Source organism: Rutidosis leptorrhynchoides, chromosome 2 (assembly GCF_046630445.1).
Source record: "Rutidosis leptorrhynchoides isolate AG116_Rl617_1_P2 chromosome 2, CSIRO_AGI_Rlap_v1, whole genome shotgun sequence".
NCBI classification, from domain to species: domain Eukaryota; kingdom Viridiplantae; phylum Streptophyta; class Magnoliopsida; order Asterales; family Asteraceae; genus Rutidosis; species Rutidosis leptorrhynchoides.
In genome coordinates this window covers 94,021,817-94,043,171 of record NC_092334.1, presented here as the reverse complement: position 1 = coordinate 94,043,171, position 21,355 = coordinate 94,021,817, and the positions used below count along the sequence as shown (strand labels likewise).

At 36.6% G+C, this 21,355-nt stretch overlaps 1 protein-coding gene across 1 annotated transcript; it reads left to right on the top strand.

The window, feature by feature from the left end:
* The first annotated feature begins 11,052 nt into the window (after positions 1 to 11,052).
* On the top strand, positions 11,053 to 12,840 carry LOC139888088 (uncharacterized). The gene is made up of 4 exons (XM_071871122.1): positions 11,053 to 11,394; positions 11,521 to 12,176; positions 12,288 to 12,484; positions 12,587 to 12,840. The coding sequence occupies exons 1-4, from the start codon at positions 11,053 to 11,055 to the stop codon at positions 12,838 to 12,840; spliced, it is 1,449 nt and encodes a 482-aa protein (XP_071727223.1).
* Positions 12,841 to 21,355: the final 8,515 nt, after the last annotated feature.

Genomic DNA, 21,355 nt, shown 5'->3' with positions numbered 1-21,355 from the left:
TGAGATCTTGAGTATATGAGAAGAATCTGAGGTTTTCATCTGAAACTGTATCATCTAAATCTTTTATGTACAAGTTTAGCCCGTGTGATTTGTCTACAGTCTCCTTCATGGTTAACTCAACGTTGTTTCAATTCCTATTCCCTTTCAATCTTTTTCTAAGCTTTACCTACATACCGTTCTTTCCCATCAAACTTATGACCGCTAAGACCGTCTATGGCTTTAGCATCTTGTCTGCATTTATATTTTGTTCTGTCACTTTTGATACTCTTATTTCATTTGTATTATGCAAACTGCATTATCTTCATATATAGTTGTTGGTGAAGATAGTTGTTGGTCTTTTATAGCGTTCTAGTCCACAAGAATCAATAATGATTTGTGTCATTGATCTCAACCAAACACATTTTCGAGTAGTTTCATATAATGCAATCACTTCGTCATGATTTGATGATGTTGCAACAAGTGATTGTTTTAAGAACGCCATGATTTTGTGGTGCCTCCATTTAGGAATACATATCGAGTTTGAGATTTATTTTTATGAGGATTTGATAAATGACCTGCATATACATAATCAACCAAATCTTGTTTTGAAGCGCTAGAATAAAATAATTTTAAATCAGCAGTTCTTCAAGGGTATCAAAAATCTGCTTGATCCCATTTCAATGTCTTTTTGTAGGGGTTGAGCTGAACCTTGTCAACCAATTAACTGCAAAAGAAATGTCAGGTCTTGTACAATTTGTAAAATACATAATAACCCCAATTGCACTAAGATATGGAACTTCTGATCCGTAAAGATCTTCATGATCTTTACAGTGATAAAATGAATCAGTGTCAATATTGAGTGATCTAACAACCAATGGTTTTGTCTTTAAAAATGTTTTAAAATCTTTTCGGTATAAGTTGTTTGATGTACAAGTAAACCATTAGGCATATGCTCAATTTGCAATCAAAGTCAATACTGATCTCTTTATTTGTTCATATGATGTTATGATCATTGACATAAACAACTTACAATCACATATCCGGACATTGTTTTCTTAATAAGAACACGTGTGCAAATAAGATTATTTGTATACCCCTTTTTCTTATCAAGTAATCACTTAATCGGGTATACCACATGCGACCCGATTGTTTCAACCCATATAAAAATCTTTGTGATTCAATGGAATACATTTCTTTGGGTTTTGCATTAGATGTTTCTGATACCTTAAACCCTTCATGGATATTCATGTATATATCACTATCAAATGATTCATTTAAATAAGTAGTAATAACATCCATGAGATGCATTTCTAAATTTTTAGAAACTGCCAGGCTGATTAAGTATCTAAAAGTAATTGCATCCATAACAGGAGAATAAGTTTTCTCATAATCAATTCCTGGTCTTTGAGAGAAATCTTGAGTTACAAGTCTGACTTTACCTTGTAAGTTCATTTTTCTTATTTCCTTTTCGAATTAAAATTCATTTGTATCCCATACGTTTCACATCTTTAAAAGTGATAACGATTGATCCGAAAATTTTTCTTTTATTGAGCGATTCTAATTCAGCTCGTATTGCTCCTTTCAATTGAGCTCAGTCATGTATATTTTGACACTCAATGACAAATTTTGATTCTAGATCATCATCTTTATTCATGATGTCATTATATGAAAAATTATCATCAATATTTGTCATTCCGTTTAGGTTCCATAATATTGCATAATTTATTGCAATTTCTGTATTTATTATCAATATCCTCTGCAGAAGGAGTATTGATATTTGGTTCTTCTTGAACACTTTATTTTACCATATTATCAGCTGATTTTCTTTTTCGAGAATTTTTATCTTTTGAACCAATTGGTCTCCCACGTTTCTGGCGTGGCAAAGACTCAAGAGTGACATTATTGCTAGCTTTTGGAATTTCAATTCGAGCTGGAGCATTTGCTGCTGGTATATATGATTTAGTCACTCTTTTTATATCTATAAATGCATCGGGCAATTTATTCGCAAGTTCTTGCATAAGCATTATTTTTTTTTGAATTTTTGGTTCGCATTCTTTTGTGCGAGTATCAAGATACCTTAATTGATGTTCACATCATGAAACATCATTTTATTTATTTTTTCATTTCTCCCCCTAATCTAGGGAACAATTTTACATTAAAATGACAATCAGCAAAAACGTGCTGTAAAAACATCACCCGTCATGGATTCAATATATCTTATGATTGAAGATGTTTCATATCCAACATATATTTCAATCCTTCTTTGAGGAACCATTTGTTGTGGTGGTGCAATTAAAAATACACTGCACAACCAAATGTTCTAAGATGGAAAATATTTGTCTCTCGACCAAAATTAAGTTGGTAATGGAGAATATTTATGACTTGCACTTGGTTTAATGCGAATTAATGTCGCATCATGTAAATTTACATGTCCCCATATAAATATTGAGAGTTTTGTACTCATTACCTATTGTCTAGTTATTAGCTGCAAGCGTTTATCTATTGATTCAGCTAAACCAATTTTGTGTATGCACATGAGCAACTGGATGTTCAACAACAATCCCTGTAGACATATAATAATCATTAAATGCTTGAGATGTTAACTCACCAGCATTATCAAGTCTCATCCTTTTAATGGTGTAATCTGAATAATGTGTTCTCAATTTAATAATTTGTGCAAGAAACTTTCACAAATGCCATATTACGGCTTGATAACACACAAACATGAGACCATCCGCTAGATGCGTCTATTAGAACCATGAAATATCAAAATGGTCCACATGATGGATGAAGTGGTCCATATATATAACCTTGAATTCTTTCAAGAAACATTGGTGATTCTTTCTCAATATTCTTTTCATTAATCACCATATGTGCTTTTCATTAATCACCATATGTGCTTTTCATTAATCACCATATGTGCTTTTTCATTAATCACCATATGCGCTTTTAATCATATGCGCTGCGCTTTTCATCATATGCACTTTTCATCATATGTGCTGCGCTTTTCATCATATGCGCTTTTCATCGTATGCGCTTTTTATCATATGCGCTTTTAATCATATGCGCTGCGCTTTTCATCATATGCCCTTTTTAATCATATGCGCTGCGCTTTTAATCATATGCGTTACGCTTTTCATCATATGCGCTTTTTATCATATGCGCTTTTAATCATTTGTGCTGCGCTTTTTATCATATGCGCTTTTTATCATATCCATTATGATATATATCAGAGAAACTAAACAAATTTCTCTTTTATTTGGGAGAAAACAAAGCATTGTTTGTTAGATAATTCGTATCATTTGGTAATATGAATTTTTGCCTTTTCCGCTCCTTATATCAAGTTTGCAAGACCTGATATAGTATTTATAATTCCTTCATTTGATTTAAATCAATAAAATATTTCTTAGATTTGATCATAGTGTGTATGTTACCACTATCTGCAATACATAGGTCTTTACCATTTAATTGATGTTGTATTTCAGCAGGATTCATACTAAAACTTCAAATAAGATAAGCAAATAATGAGTTATATTTTAGTAAGATAATCAAGTTATATTACCTGCAAACAAGTTACAATCTGAAGTACATAAAAGATAACACTTAATAAACATATGCGTTATGGTCTAAAACCATTTATTTATGAGTGATACATAACAAGCTAGGCATCTTAGAAAATTCAAACCATTCAAGTCTCAAGGTAGCTCAGGGTTTATTTAATCAAGATTTTTCAACAGATTTACTCTCGTTTTCTTTTGGGACTTATTTGTAGAGATAAACAAGATGTTCATGTATTCAAGAAATACTAGACTGATGATCCACGTTACTAGATCATTAATAAGAATCTCCGGGATTCTTATAAGAGCGTCTACTAATATCTTCAATTTTATTCTTTCATGGATCACCGTTATTTCTTGATAATTAATATCGTATCTATCTTTGAGTATTTTCATAATACACTTGGATCTTCGATCATATAATATGTAGATTCTAATGACTCGTCAATATGTTTGCTAAGAAAAATACTTGCTACTGCTTTCTCTTGTTCGGAACAATTGTTATTTTCATTCAGGGTTTCTAAAATGCCGATTGATTCGAGATGTTTTTCTACATTCATAACCCATGTTAAGTAGTTGTTCCCACTTGATTCTAAAGGAGCAAATTTAAGTCTTTTGAAATTCGATATTTTCTATTATAAAAAAAATGAACAACATAAATCATAATCAACTTCTATTCATAGACAAATAATAAAATGAAATTAGAATCATTTTAAATTCATAAGTAGCAAACAACAGAATAATGGTATGATTACAAATAATAAAACCACATGGGCAGGATAGAATATAGGTTCACCCGGTGGTATATTAGCAACAACGATGATAGTTAATATGACCAATACAATAGGAAAAATCATCCTTGTGTGAATCATCTTTACAAAAACTTTTTGAGAGTAGTAATCTGAGAAAATGAAGATTGATTTGTGAAAATGTGAAAACGGAGATGTTTATTTTATATTTGAAAAATATAGTCGTTGTAACGTCGTCAATTGACATTAACAACCGTTATGTATATATGACCGTTGTAACGTCGTTAGTTGACGTTAACGAATGTTATGTACTTGTTATATTAATAATCATTTTAATAAAAGAATTTTATTAGTATAAATATGATTACTATAAAATACATTTAGTATAAATACGTTTAGTATAGATACGAAGATTAAGAGAATAAACATATTATGCATAAATAATAAATTTATTAATAAACATTAGTATGCATGAAATAAATAATGATTAATTGCATAAGTAATCATAAATGTTAGATAACATAAATATAAATGTTAGTGAAGTTAATAAGAGTTAGATTACAGAAATATAATTCAGGCGGTATAACCGACCATATATAACATAAATATAAATGTTAGTGAAGTTAATAATAGTTAGATTACAGAAATATAATTCAGGCGGTATGACCGACCATATATAACATAAATATAAATGTTAGTGAAGTTAATAATAGTTAGATTACAGAAATATAATTCAGGCGGTATAACCGACCATATATAACATAAATATAAATGTTAGTGAAGTTAATAATAGTTAGATTACAGAAATATAATTCAGGCAGTATAACCGACCATATATAACATAAATATAAATCTTAGTGAAGTTAATAATAGTTAGATTACAGAAATATAATTCAGGCGGTATAACCGACCATATATAACTTAAATAACATAAATATAAATGTTAGTTTTGATGATAATAATATTTACCTTACTAATAAATAATAGAAGATATCGTTAAAGAATTTTTTTTTATTACCTTGATTAGTGACTTGTGCTTGCTTAGATAAACCTTGATTATACGGAGCACTTCATGCTGATAACGTGTTATAATTCAGTAGGCTTATAACCACATTTAGTGGTTTGATTGTGTTATAATTCAGTAGGCTTATAACTACCTTTAGTGGTTTGATTCTTGATTAAGAATACTAATAATGAAGTGTAAGAACAAAGATGATAATAGAGAGAAAGAAGGAAACACTTTGTAAGTGTGAGAAATGGTGCAAGTGTTTTAGCTTGCAATACATGGCTATTTATACAAAAACAAAGCTACCCAATATTGACTAAGTATTAGTACAAAATTGACTATCCACATATAAATAATATTGTTATGATTATAACATTATTATTATTATTATTATTATTATTATTATTATTATTATTATTATTATTATTATTATTATTATTATTATTATTATTTTATTATTATTATTCCTATATACTAAAAGTCACCCTAAAAATTGTAGTTTCAGTTGTTTATGATCGTCATTTTGAGTTTCCGCTCACACTACAAACGGTCCCTCAATTTTCGCTCAATTTACACAACGGCCCCTCAAGTTTACACTTTTTCAGGAGTAGAAAGTGTAAATACATAATTTTATTAAAATACAAGAAACTAATAACTCGAAATAATTTTACGAACACAACGCAACTAACTATACGCGAAACGGACATCGTTAAAAACACACTAAATATTTCGGCCTATATTTCATACGTATACATACACGTCAAACAAACAACCCAACCTACTAGATATATTAGGTACCAAACAACGTACATCCAAATTCGACCGCGCGTTGAATATAACCGCAGCAACGCGTGGTCGAATTTTTTTTCTAGTTATTACTATATTATCTAATAGACAAAAATGGTAAATAGTAACTAGGAGCATTTTCGTCATTTCACCTTTTTTTTAAAAAAAAAAATTCTAATTAAATTTCACTACACCCCAAATTTTTTCATATATTCAAATGGACCCCCTCCCAAAAAAATTTCATATATTCAAATCAACCCCCCAAACAGGGGGTAAAGTGTAAAATAACTATTTTCATAAAAAATCTTAAATAAACTCCACCCAAATATTCAACGGGTCATACCTTCTCGCTCGCAACGAGTTAAATTTTTCCGACACCATCGTTAAACTCGAAATAATTTTAGGAACACATTGTCACTAACTATACGCAAAACGGACGCTTTTTAAAAAATGCTAAATATTTGGGATACTTTTCATACACGTTGATTTTACGTTAAATTTTTAAAATTCGATAATTACATAGCTAAACACAGAGATGAACATATATTGTTAATTAAATTAACATTTAAATCTTTCACGGGTTATACTTTTTAGTTCGACTCGAGTTGCGCTTCAACGAAATAATTCTTTAGTCACGAAATAATTTTACAAACTAAACGCAATAAAATACATTGAAAACTGAACCCCCGGCTCGAAGCGAGGGTTCAACAACTAGTTAATGAGTAATAATATTTAATTTTATATAATTAATAATTAATTATTAATTAATTAGATTAGAATATAATGAAAAGGGACAAGATGTGTGTGCACGATTGATAATTTAGTAGTTTATTTAATTTTTTATTTTATTTTGAAAGGCAAACAGAATTTCATAACTACGAAACAAAATACATGAGATACAAAATAAAGGTGTGAGTATCCTTACAGCAATTGGAATACCCAAACCAAGCCACGAACGTATACAAAACTAAATGAAGCCAATGTTACATATTGTTAAACACTTAAACCCCGTATCATTATCGATTACATTTGACGGTATATATAGAGTACATAAAACCCTAGGAAACCCTAAACCCATAAACAGGCCGGACTTATTTCTAATCTACACTCTAACACACCCCCGCAGGTCGAGCGGCGAAATCGCAAAAGCTCGAACTAAAAGGTAACGATAAATACATAACAAACAAATAAAAATAACTCTTCTTTTTTTTTTCTCTTATTTGATGCACCGAATAAACAGATATTCGCGGATCTAGTTTCATATTGCTTAACTGCGTATCCTTTTCCGTAGCGTTTTTTTTTTTCTTTTACGCCGTGTCTTGCTTTGCCTAAGGATTGAGCAGGACTTGGGCATAGAACTCTTGTCGACGATAACAGTCATCTTCAACGCTGCAAAAGAGAGTTTTTTTTTTCTATATTCATCTTTGCCTAAGGAACGTTCATCGTAATTTATTCGGCGTAAATCAACCGTTAACTTATGACCAACAACAATAATGGGCGTTTTATCAACAACGAATGTATCAATCACAACCGCAAATGTTTCCAAACCAACAACAACAAATGTTACCAAACCGACAAACGCTACCATAAACACAAGATTGGCAATCGGTGGATACACAATCCCTACCACGGGCAACGCGAAAACATACTAGAAAGGATAAAGGTTCGATATATTTTATATATACTATTTTTATTTATATTTATTATTATATTATAATGTTAGTATATATATAGGGGCATGATCAATGGGGAAGTAACCAATCGGGGGGAAGCAAAAAAAAAAATCATTTTTTTGGGATTTTTTTTAGGCATCAAGATCACACGAAAATATGAACATTTGGAAAAGACACTTCGTGATGAATGTTATTATTTAGGCGGGAAAACGATTGACAAAAATAACATTCAAGATAATATTGTTCGTGAAAAATGTTAACGTTTTTTTTTTTATGTTTTGTGAAGTAAAATTTAGCCCGATTTCGAGTTTAGGGTTTAGGGTTTAGAGTTTTGGGTTTATTCCATAAACCCAAAACACCAAACCCTAAACTCTAAACCTTAAACCCTAAACTCTAAACCGTTCGTGTTAAAAACTCATTCTAAATCCTAAATCTAAACCCTAAACCCTAAATTTCTAAACCCCAATATCTAAACCCTATAAACCCTAATATCTAAAACTTAAACATACGCTCGAAAAACACGATAATTGATATATATTAGTTCTTCGAGCGTTTTCCTGCCAAAATAAAAACATTTATCACAAAGTGTCTAAATGTTCATATTTTCATCTAATCTATAATGTTCGTGAACAAAGTTTTTTCAAAAAACGCAAAAAAAAAAAAAAAAATTTACTTCCCCCCGTTTCCCCCGATTGGTTACTTCCCTCTTGATCCTACCACTATATATATATATATATATATATATATATATATATATATATATATATATATATATATATATATATATATATATATAGTGGTAGGATCAAGAGGGAAGTAACCATTCGGGGGGAAGCAAAAACTTTTTTTTTTTCGTTTTTTGAAAAAACTTTGTTCACGAACATTATAGATGAGATGAAAATATGAACATTTAGTAGAGACACTTTGTGATAAATATTTTTATTTTGGCGGGAAAATGCCAAAGAAGTAATATATAATAATTATCGTGTTTTTCGAGCGTATTTTGAGGTTTTAGCTATTGGGGTTTAGATATTAGGGTTTAGAAATTTATGGTTTAGGGTTTAGATTTAGGGTTTAGATTTAGGATTTAGATTGAGTTTTTAACACGAACGGTTTAGAGTTTAGGGTTTAGGGTTTGGTGTTTTGGGTTTATGGAATAAACCCAAAACACCAAACCCTAAACCCTAAACCCTAAACCCTAAACTCTAAACTCTAAATCGGGCTAAATTTTACTTCACAAAACATGAAAAAAACGTTCATATTCTTCACGAACAATATTATCTTGAATGTTATTTTTGTCGATCGTTTTCCCACCTAAATAATAACATTCATCACGAAGTGTCTCTTCTAAATGTTCATATTTTCGTGTGATCTTGATGTCGGAAAAAAAAATTTCAAAAAAAACGAAAAAAAAATAAAAAATTTGCTTCCCCGCTTCCTCCCGATTGGTTACTTCCCCATTGATCATGCCCATATATGTATATATATATATATATATATATATATATATATATATATATATATATATATATATATATATATATATATATATATATATATATATATATAGGGGCACGATCCGTGGCTAAGCTTAAAACGAGTACAAATCGGATAAGCAATTGTGGACCACAAAATATCATAAAACCTCATTTTAGCTTAAAAATGCATAGAAGGTTAAAAAGGTAATTTTAATAATAATAATTAATAAAAATTAATTATATAAAAGTTAACATATTATGAACCACCTTCATCACCATCACCCACCACCATCAACCACCACCTCTACCACCCACCATCAATCACCACCACTACCAACCACCACCACCACCACCATCATCACCCACCACCCATCCCCACCACCACCACCAACCACCACCACCCACCACCACCACCAACCACCATTACCACCAATAACTTCAACGAGCATCATGCCCATTTTTGCGGCTGTTAATGTAAAAAGTGCAGAGCAAGAATTTGCTGATGCTTCGGATAGCATGGTAGTGATTAATCCTGCATATCCCGAACAAAAAATTACAGTGGGATGCAATGTTAGTGCGGACACAAGGAAACAAATTGTGCAGTTACTTGTGCAGTACATGGGTGTTTTTGCTTGGTGTGAAAATGATATAACTGGTGTTCCGCGTCATATTGCGGAGCATAAACTCAATGTAAATTCAGCTTTAAAACCTGTAGTGCATATGCGTAGAGGTATGGCTCCAGACCGTGTAAAATGGCTATGCGGAGAAGTAACTAAATTGGTGCGAGCTGGAATTTTACGAGAAGTTCAATACCAATCATGGATTGCGAATCCGGTTTTGGTGAAAAAGCCTGATGGATCATGGCGAATGTGTATTGATTTTAAGGATTTAAATAAGGCATGCCCTAAGGATAATTATCCACTCCCAGAAATCGATTTGAAAGTGGAATCATTGCATGCTTTTCCATATAAATATTTTTTGGACGCGGCAAGGGGGTATCATCAGATTCCAATGGCTCAAGAGGACGCAGATAAAACCGCATTTCATACTAGCAAAGGTATATTCTCTTATATAATGATGCCTTTTGGATTAATTAATGCGGGTGCGACATATCAACGTTTGATTGACATCGCGTTTGAAAAACAAATTGGGCATAATCTTGAGGCTTATGTTGATGATTTGGTAATCAAAAGCACAACGCAAGAGCGAATTGTTGAAGACATACGCGAAACGTTTGACACACTGCGCAGAATTAACATGAAGCTCAATACGCTAAAATATAGTTTTAGCGAAACTGAAGGAAAGTTTTTGGGATATCTTGTTACAGAACAAGGTATTCAAGCTAATCCAAAGAAAATTGCAGCTATAGAAAATATGACTGCACCAAGAACGTTAAAGAAGTGCAAAGTTTGACGGGAAAGTTAGCCTCGTTAACACGCTTCTTGTCTAAAGCTGCTGAAAGGCAATTACGATTTTTCAAAACTTTAAAAGGTTGTTTGAAACAAAAAAAGCTTTGTTTGGACAAGCGAAGCAGAAACCGCGTTTCAGAAAATGAAGAAGTTGTTGAAAACTTTGCCCAAGTTAACAGCGCCAGTTGATGGCGAAATTCTTTACCTATATGTGTCGGTGGCAAATGAAGCTTTTGGCTCAGTATTGGTTGCAGAAAGGGATAAAATACAAAAACCTGTATATTTTGTTAGTAAAGCTCTTACAGGAAGTGAAATAAACTATGCGCCGATAGAAAAGTTTGTGTATGCGCTCATATTAACGTCGCGAAGGTTAAGAAGATACTTTCAAGGGCATCCAGTGCATGTGTTAACTAACATGTCGGTCAAGCAAGTCTTAACAAAGCCAGAAATATCCAGTAGACTCGCGTTGTGGGCAGTAGAGTTAGGTGCTTATCAAATTTCTTACCTTCCGCGCAGCGCTGTAAAGGGCCAGGTTTTGGCGGATTACCTCGCTGAAATGACTGGGGAGTTAGAGGTGCTTAATGAGCGAACAACATTAAAACCAGTGGTTGATGAAATTTGGTATTTGTTTACTGATGGAGCTTCGTGTGCAGAAGGCGCGGGTGCGGATTTGGTCTTGGCAAGCCCAAGTGGTGAAGAGCATACGTATGCATTGCGTTTTAATTTTGATGTCACAAATAATGAAGCAGAGTATGAAGCATTACTTGCTGGTTTAAATATTGCGCGAAAAATGAATATCACTAAGTTACGGGCATTTACAGATTCGCAGTTAGTAGCAAATCAGTTTAATGGTTCTTTCTAAGCACATGATTCTTCAATGCAGAAATATTTGCAGTTATTGAAAGAATTGGCAGAGCGGTTTGAGTATTTTAAACTCGCGCAAGTGCCAAGAAGTCAAAATAAGAAGGCGGATGCTTTGAGTAAATTGGCTGCTCTAACGTTTTCGTACTTTCAAAAACAAGTCTGGGTTGAAGAATTACCAAGCAAATCAATAGATAACGACTTAATGGTTGCGTCTGTTGAAGAGGAACATCCAAATTGGATGGAACCAATCCTGCAATACATTCGCAGTGATGTTTTGCCAAGTGATAAGCGCGAAGCTCGCCTAGTAAGAGAGCGAGCACCAATGTATATCATTCAAAATGATATTTTATATCGCAAGTCATACTGCGGTCCAATGATGCGATGTGTTGGTCCAATTGAGGCAGAAATGATAGTTGAAGAAGTGCATAGCGGTTCTTGTGCACTACATTCAGCCTATAAAACTATTGCGGTGAAAATTATGCGGATGTGTTACTTTTGGCCATCCCTGTATCGCGATGTTGCAAAAATTGTTAAGCGATGTAAAAGTTGCCAAAGACATGCTCCGCAGAATCGGATGCCAAGGCATGATATGATTCCTATTAATTCGCCATGGCCATTTCAGAAATGGGCTATTGACATTGTAGGGCCATTCCCCACAGGAACTGGCAATGTCAAGTTTCTAATTGTGGCAATTGACTATTTTACAAAATGGGTTGAAGCTAAGGCGGTTTGCACTATCAATGGCGTGCAAGTGCAAAATTTTGTGTGAGAATGCATTGTCTGCAGATTCGGTATTCCGCGTGAGTTGGTTAGCGATAATGGCGCACAAATAGCGAAAGATCCTTTTAAGACATGGTGCACTGATTTGAATATAATACAAAAATTTACATCAGTGGCGCATCCACAGGCTAATGGCTTATGCGAAGTAACCAACCGTGATATTGTAAGCGGTATTAAAAAGAGGTTATGCGAAAAGCGAATTGGTTGGATAGATGAATTACCCAATGTGTTGTGGGCACATCGTACTACTTTCAAGAAAAGCACAGGGGAAACACCTTTTAGTTTGGTTTATGGCTCTGAGGCAGTAATACCCGCTGAAATTCTTGTGCCAACGCATAAAGTCGCTAAATTTGAAGAAGAAGCAAACGATGATGCATTGGGTGAGAATTTGAATTTCATTGAAGGGCGAAGGCTAATGGCTGCTATTAGAGAGGCAAATAATAAACAGCAAATTGGCAAGTATTATAACAAAAGAGTGCGTGCTTTGTCATTTGATGTTGGCGAATGGGTGTTGCGAAATAATGATGCAAGTAGAGCGGAAAAACTTGGCAAATTATGACCTAACTGGGAGGGTCCTTATCAAGTTGTGGCAGTTAATGCGGCCGGTTCATATAAGCTTGCAGACGTGGAAGGGCGAACTTTACCCAATGCATGGCATGCTGCTTTATTAAAGCGATATTATGCATAACTTTGCGAAAATCATATGAAGGCTGAGTTATATATGTGCAAAGTGCGAAATTAGTTGTAAGGCCTATGCTTGATATTCTTGTTACGTGTTTTTATTTTTAATTTTTGCAAGTCTTGATCACACTTGTAAAAGTTTAAAAAGTAGACACTTGTACGAATATGCGAAATTTTGTTTGTGAAAGACTCAAATTTTATGAAATACTTCTGTAGTCTTTTTATTTCATATTTTTGGCGTATTTCGTGGAAGCTAAGTTGCGAAGTGATGAAATTGTCCACTTACGCAGAAAATGATTATTGCTAAAGGAATCCAAAATCCTAAGTGTTTGATACTGCCATATTTAGATGCTTCGCAATGCTAATTGATTGCCTAAGGATCGCTTCGGCGGACTTAGAAGGTTCATAACGTATAAATATATACGCATACAGATTGTTTCGCAAAAGTACATACTTATTATGTGCACGATAATAAAAGTTGGAAATTGCAAAGGACAAGTCTGTGTTATGAATATTGTTAATGAAAGCGCTATATAAATAAAAGTACTTGCAAACATAAGAATAGCGAAAATTTTATTAATAATAGCGCAGAGGCAGCTGCGCGCTGTTATACATAGCGAAATTCTATTCTTTGGATAACTCAAGCTTGATGATGTCATCTACAGTGACATCCTCTTGCTCGCTTATTGCTGTTATCTTAGGGAGGGAAATTTCGGCTATGCCTTTTTGAGCAACAGAATATGTTGATTGTGCCTCTTCTAGCGAGCAAAGGTGATCAGCTATTGCAGTTGGTAGCGGATCTGGCAATGGGCAGTTGATGGCAATCTCATCCATAAACTCTACCCTCTCACGTAGTTTTAACGCGGCAGCGAATGTTGAAAAATTTGTAGAAACAGGCTTGGAGTTGAGAATTTTTCTAGCCAGTTCGGGGAGATGTTGGAGGAGCTTGGTGAACTCAAGCTCCGCAGATGCTTTAGAAGCAAGAGCATTGTCCCGCTCTGTCGTTAGCTTCGCCACATTCTCCGACAGTGCTTTAATGGTGGCGTGAAAGTTGTTTTCTTTCTCAGCTGCAGTAGAAACTTGCAGTTTCAAGTCATCCACCGCGTTTTTTGCCACGGTGAGTTCATAGGAGAGATCAACACAGCGTTTTTCGCTGTCTTCAGCCTTGATCTTCTCAGCGTTGTACTTCAACTGTACAGCTTCAAGAACATTGAAAAATTGTTCTTGACTGCATATCATATCATACGCCGAATTAAAATACATATAGAAGTTCTGAACAAAGCTGTTATGCGCATCAAGCGCAGAAAGCTTCGAGAATTCATGGCGGAGTTTGCCTGGAATTGCCAACTTCATTTGTTGGCGCTGATCCAGTGCTGCCGCAGAAGAAGCGTAAGTATATCCCGACAAGCCATCAATTCTCATACCGTAAGAGTCAGGTGGAGTACGGAATAATTCAGTGATTTGCTCCGCAGTGTGTGGACTTGGAAAAATTGGATTGAATGGCGAACCCCCTACAAAACAATACGATTAATAAACTGGCAACATAAAAATGTAGTAAGCAATATAAATATGAAATCATGTTTGTGACATACCAGTTTGCTGGTCCCCTTCATACTCCGATGTAATCGGATTATCGTGAAAGGGGATATCATGTTGTTTGAGTTTTTTGCTTTGAGATGATGGCGGCGTTTTGTACGATCGTTTCGTGGAACTAGGTTTCAATGGGGGAGATTTAGATGTTAGATCGACAATTGGAACTGTTTGCTTCTCTTGTTTGGTTCCTTTTTCAGAAGATGCAGCTGACTTAGATTTCGGGCTTGTTAATAGCCTATTAATTAGTGCCTTTGGGTCAGCCTTGCTATCCACTTCGTCAATCTTCATTTTCAATTGGAAAAAAAGTTGCAAGTAATGTGTAAAGTGGTAAAGATTGATTGAAAAATTGAGTAATTGCGTAGTATCTCAGAGAAGCGAGTAGGGAATTTGTGATTTTGGATCACAATATATATAGGTGAAGCAATTGATTGTGTTAATTATCCGTTGTGATAATTCAAACGGTAATATTTTTGACAAAAACGGTAACTTTGTTTGCTATAACGGTAACAAAGGCAAAGCGAAAAATGTTTTAATGCGGATAATGGTCAAGTTAACAGTGGATTTTTAGAGTTTATCATGATACATTTACTTCGCAAAATGTATAATAATAAACTGGGGGGGACTTGATCATATACATAGCATTATATATGTATATTTTATTAGCTAAGGACTAGAAGCAGAAGCTATGCGAGTTATGGCCAAAAGGTTTGGAATATTCGCTTAAAATAAAGATAGCGGGTCAGTTTCCGCGCTAATAAAAGACTGCGGGTCATTTCGCTAAGTTTCCGCGGATAATTAAGCAATCCGCAGACCGCGGATATTTCGAATAGTATAAATAGAGAGCATGACCTCTCATTTATAGGTTGTTGATTCTCTACCATTTGCTCTAGCCTTTGTGATTTTCACTTGTGATCTTGCCAAAGGGATTTCTACATTGCGCTAAGGTGAATCATGCTAATTGACAATCAAGACCGGGTTGGGGTGGTTGATCACTTGATTGTTAAAGTGAAAGACGATCATCGAGGCCCAAAATAATCATCAAACATCTCATCCTCCATCTTATTATTGCATCAATCCTTAATTAAGTGATAACAGGATTTAGGATTGATCAACCACCAACCACCACCACCACTAACCACAACCAACCACCACCACCACCCACCACCACCACCAACCACCACCACCCCACACCACCCACCACCACCCACCTCCAACCACCACCCACCACCCAACACTACCACCCACTCACCCACCCACAACCACAATCGCCACCAACCACCACCACCCCCACTCCACCACCACCCACCTCCACCAGCCACCACCACCCTCCACCACCACCCTCCACCACCACCACCACCAACCACCAACCTACCACCATCACCACCACCACCACCTACCACTCACCCAACCACCACCACCGACCACCACCACCAACAACCTAACACCACTACCAACCTACCACCACCACCAACCACCACCACCCACCTCTACCACCACCCACCTCCACCACCATTACCACCCTCCACCACCACCACCCACCAACACCACCCACCAACCACCACCACCTACCACCACTACCACCCAACCTCCACCACCCATCAACCACCACCACCTACCACCACCACCACCCAACCTCCACCACCAACCACCACCACCACATCCCACCACCACCACCACCAACCACCACCACCACCCACCAACAACCACCCCCACTACCAACCACCACTACCCACCACCACCCACCTTCAACCACCACCACCCACCACCAACACCCACCACCTAACTCCACCCACCACCCACCACCACCACCAACATCACCCACCACCCACCCCAACCACCACCACCCACCTTTACCACCAACATCACCCACCCCAACCACCACCACACACACACCACCCACTACCACCACCTACCACCACCAACCACCACCACCACTACCACCACCCACCCACCACCACTCACCTCTACCATCACCCACTTCCACCACCACTACCACCACCCTTCACCTCCCACTTCCACCCACCAACCACCACTACCCACCACCACCATCACCACCACCCACCTCCACCCACCTCCCACCACCGCTACCAACATCACCCACCACCCACCCTAACCACCACCACCCACCACCACCACCAACATCACCCACCAACCACCACCCACGACCCACCTCTACCACCATCCACCTCCACCACCATTACCACCCACCAACCACCACCACCACCCACCAACACCACCCGCCAACACCACCCACCAATACTACCCACCAACCACCACCACCCACCCCTACCAACAACCACCACCACCACCAACCACAACCACAACCACCCACCTCCACCACCAACCACCACCACCACCTCCCACCACCAACCACCACCACCACCCAATACCACCACCCACTAACAACCACCACCACCACCAACCACCACCACCCACCTCCAACCACCACCACCCACCACCACTCAACTACCCACCACCCAACTCCACCCACCACCACCAGAAACATCACCCACCACCCACCCCAACCACCAACATCACCCACCCCAACCACCACCACACACCACCACCCTCACCACCCACCACCACCAACCACCACCACCACCACCCACCTCTACCACCACCCACCTCTACCACCACCCACTTCCACCACTACCACCACCACCCTTCACCACTACCCACCACCACCATCACCACCACCCACTTCAACCCACCTACCACCACCACCCACTTCAACCCACCTACCACCACCACCCACCCACCCACCACCACCACCAACACCACCCACCACCCACCCCAACCACCACCACCACCACCCACCAACCACCTACCACCACCACCCACCTCTACCACCACCCACTTCCACCACCACCACCACCCTCTTCACCAACCACCACCACCCACCACCACCACCACCTACCCCCACCCACCCCCACCCACCACCCAACTCCACCCACTACCAACCCAACCACCACCACACACCGCCACCCACCACCACCACCCACCTCCACCACCCACCACCACCATCACCACCACCCACCTCCACCTACTAACCACCACCTCCACCTACCAACCACCACCTCCACCTACCAACCACCACTACCACCTTCCACCACCAACCCTCACCCACCACCACCTACCACCACCACCCGCCTCCCGCTACCACCACCTAACACCACCCACCACCACCACCACCAATTACCACCCATAACCACCACTATTAACCACCAACTACCACCACAACCACCCATCACCAACTACCACTGCCACCACCATCACCCACCACCCACCATCACTAACCACCACCATCAATCAACACCATCAACCACCGCCACCCACCATCATGACCACTACCCACCACCACCCAGCACTAACCACCACCAACCATCACAACCACCACCAACCACCACTGACCACAACCAACCACCACCACCAACCACTACCACCAATGACCACCATCAACCACCACCACCCACCACAACCAACCGCCACCACCAACCATCAGAAAAACGTTTATCATTCATCGAAAAAAATTTATCATTCACCAAAAAACAATTATCACTAGACAATTATCATTAATCGAAAAATATTTATCATTCATCAAACATTTATCATTCATCGAAAAAACTTTTATCATTCATCGAATAGCATATATCATTCATCGTAAAATAATTATCATTCATCGAAAAATATTTATCATTCATCGAAAAAAATATCGTTCATCGAAAAAAATTATAATTCATTGAAAAACATTTAACATTAATCGAAAAACAATTATCATTCATCAAATAGTTTTCATTTCATCAGACAATTATCATTCATACAACATTTATCATTCATTAGAAAAAATTATCATTTATCTAAATTATTTTTCATCAGATAGTTATCATTTTTTAAGAATCGGTTATCATTCATAAGAAAACAATAACTATTAATCACAAAATGATTATCTTGCATTAAAATATTTTATATCATCAAACATTTTAATAGAGTTACAAAAGTAGAGAAATTTCAAATAGTTGATATAATATGATTAGTTTTATATAGAAGAATAGGGCATTCCGAGAATCGAACTCGGGACCTCCTGCACCGAAAGCGAGAATCATACCACAAGACCAAATGCCCAATTATCAAACTATTAATATTCATCTAATTGTTATCATTCATATAAAAAAACACTTATCTTTTATCAGAATACGGTTATCATTCATCATAATGCTATCATTCATCAAAAATTTCTCATTTATCAAAAAACGGTATCATTCATCAAGTATTTATCATTCAAAATACCCGATAATTGATAATAATACCAAATGAATGATAAAAGTAGTTAATAAATATAAACGATGAATGATAAAAGAACGTGATAAATGATAAAAGAAAAAAGTGTCTGGTGAATGATAAAAGTATCCGATGAATGATAAAAATACCCAGTGAATGATAAAGATAGCTGATGAATGATAAGTGAAGAATGACAAAGTAACGTGATGAATGATAAAAATGAAGGTGAATGATAAAAAGGAGGTGATGAATGATAAAAATGAGGTAATGAATGATAAAAAAAGAAGGTGATGAATGATAAAATTTGGTGATGAATGATAAAAAGGAGGTCAATGATAAAAAAAGATTTAATGAATGATAAAAAAAGATTTTATGAACGATAAAAAAAAGATATAATGAATGATAAAAGATTTGAAAAAAATGAGGTGAAGAATGATAAAAAAACGACGAATGACAAAAAAGAAGGTGATGAATGATAAAAAAGAAGGTGATGAATATTCCAATTTTATCATTCAGGGGACTTTGAGGTGACTTTGACTTATCTTGATAAAAAAGGAGGTGATGAATGATAGCTGCTGGAATATTGAGGCGACTTTGACTTATCTTGACCTGGTTTGACTAAAGCTAGAGTACCATCGTTCTTTTTTCAGTGGATAAAGGTACAACATCCATTGTACGGTCTTTATTATTACTGTTAGAAAATAGAGCAAAAATAACGATGAGATTGATTACAGTAATATTACGTAGTAATATTATTTATTATTCTCAATTAATAAAATGATTTCACCTTCCAAGATCATGGGCCTGAATTAGATTTTTGGGTGGTGCTGCTAATGCCTGAGTAATAAAAATGAGTGAGAAATTCGAAATAATGTTTTGTGCATAATTTTTGGTCAAAAAAGTTAATATACTTGTTGACTTCCAACTGAAGAAGTCTTCTCAGTCAATCTCTTAAAAAGCTTCTCATTTTCTTCATGCAACCTCTGTAAATTTTTACAACCCAAATAAATAGTAAGTTGGTCAAACACAGTCAAACTTGGTCAAACGTGGCCAAAACTCAGGGTTACTTGAAAAATCGGTCAAAACTCCGGATTATTCGAAAAATCAGTCAACATTGGATAAACTAGGTCAAAACAGGTCAAAACTCAGTCAAGATCAGTCAAAGACAAACTTGGGTGTTCCCGTAACCACAAAAGTAGCATACCTCGATTAGTGCATCAGGTTTCAGGAGTTCTTCTTCAAGTTTCTTGGTGACAGCTGCAGACGCTATTCCTTCTACTATCGAATCGGTGCTGATTTGGGACTTATTCTCACTGAACTGAACAGCTGCATTTAGCTGTGCCTCGATGCTTTTCATTTTTTCCTGCAACATATCATGTGATTGCAAAAGGTTTCACAAATGTATCCACTATGCTTAAATACATAAGTTGAACAGCAAAAACATATAAACTTTTATAATTGTAGTAATATTGATCAGTGGACTCCTTTATCATACTCAAGGCTTAGCTCCTAAGTCTTTCTTAACACTAAATCAACAGCTATCATACTTTTACCTATCAAAGTATTATCAATTTTATAAGTCAAAGTCAAGATAAATTCCGGCAAGGTATTATACCAATCAGTCCAGCAGCTATCGCGAGCCTTATCAATATTCCAGGACTCGTTTTCTGGTTCCTTCTCTTCAAATTGTCCTAATACAAGGCCAAATACATACATTGAAACATTTATAGCTGTAAAAAGTGATATCATCATAATAAATCCTTTGTGAAGTATATTTAAAAGTACTTTCATATCCAAGTTTGCAGCTAATCTAAAAAGTACTTTCATATCCAAGTTGTTTCAATTGAAAGATATCTAACACGAATTAAGGCAAACACTGTGATACTTCAAATAATCTGTAAGACCCAAATATTTATTGTACATAATGTATTTATGGTGTACGATACGTGTATGAAGTGTACGAAGCATGTACGTGTTGCTTGCTCGAACGTCGAAGGAAACTGGACGTTGTCTAAAGTGACAAGGTGTGTACGTATCTTTTCAACCCCAAATAAATTTGAGTTGATATTTCAAAGCCTTATCATTGGAAATAAAATCTTATTACGTTTCCAATGATATTTGATTCATCGAAAACGGAGCTACGGTCAAAAAGTTATGGCCAAAACAAGTTTCTGAAAACTGACCTGAAGGTTGGAGGGGCGCTCCACCTTATGGAGTGGTGCTCCGATCGCGTCAGAAGCAATTTTCAGCTTTTTTAAAAGGTTTAAATGAGGGGTACTTTGGTCTTTTCAATTGGGGTCGGTTTAGGGTCACCAAAACTGATCTAGAACTCCATTGGAGCTCATTTCTCACCCACACAAACACTCTCATCCATATTTAGAGAGAGAGGAAGAGTTCTAGAGTGAGAGAGCTTGATTTGGAGAAGAAGGAGTCGAATTCTAGCCAAAGCTCGGGTTTTAAAGTTGTCCATCTCGCTCCTAGCTACGTTTTGGTAGTATTGGTAAGTTCTAACTCCGAATTTC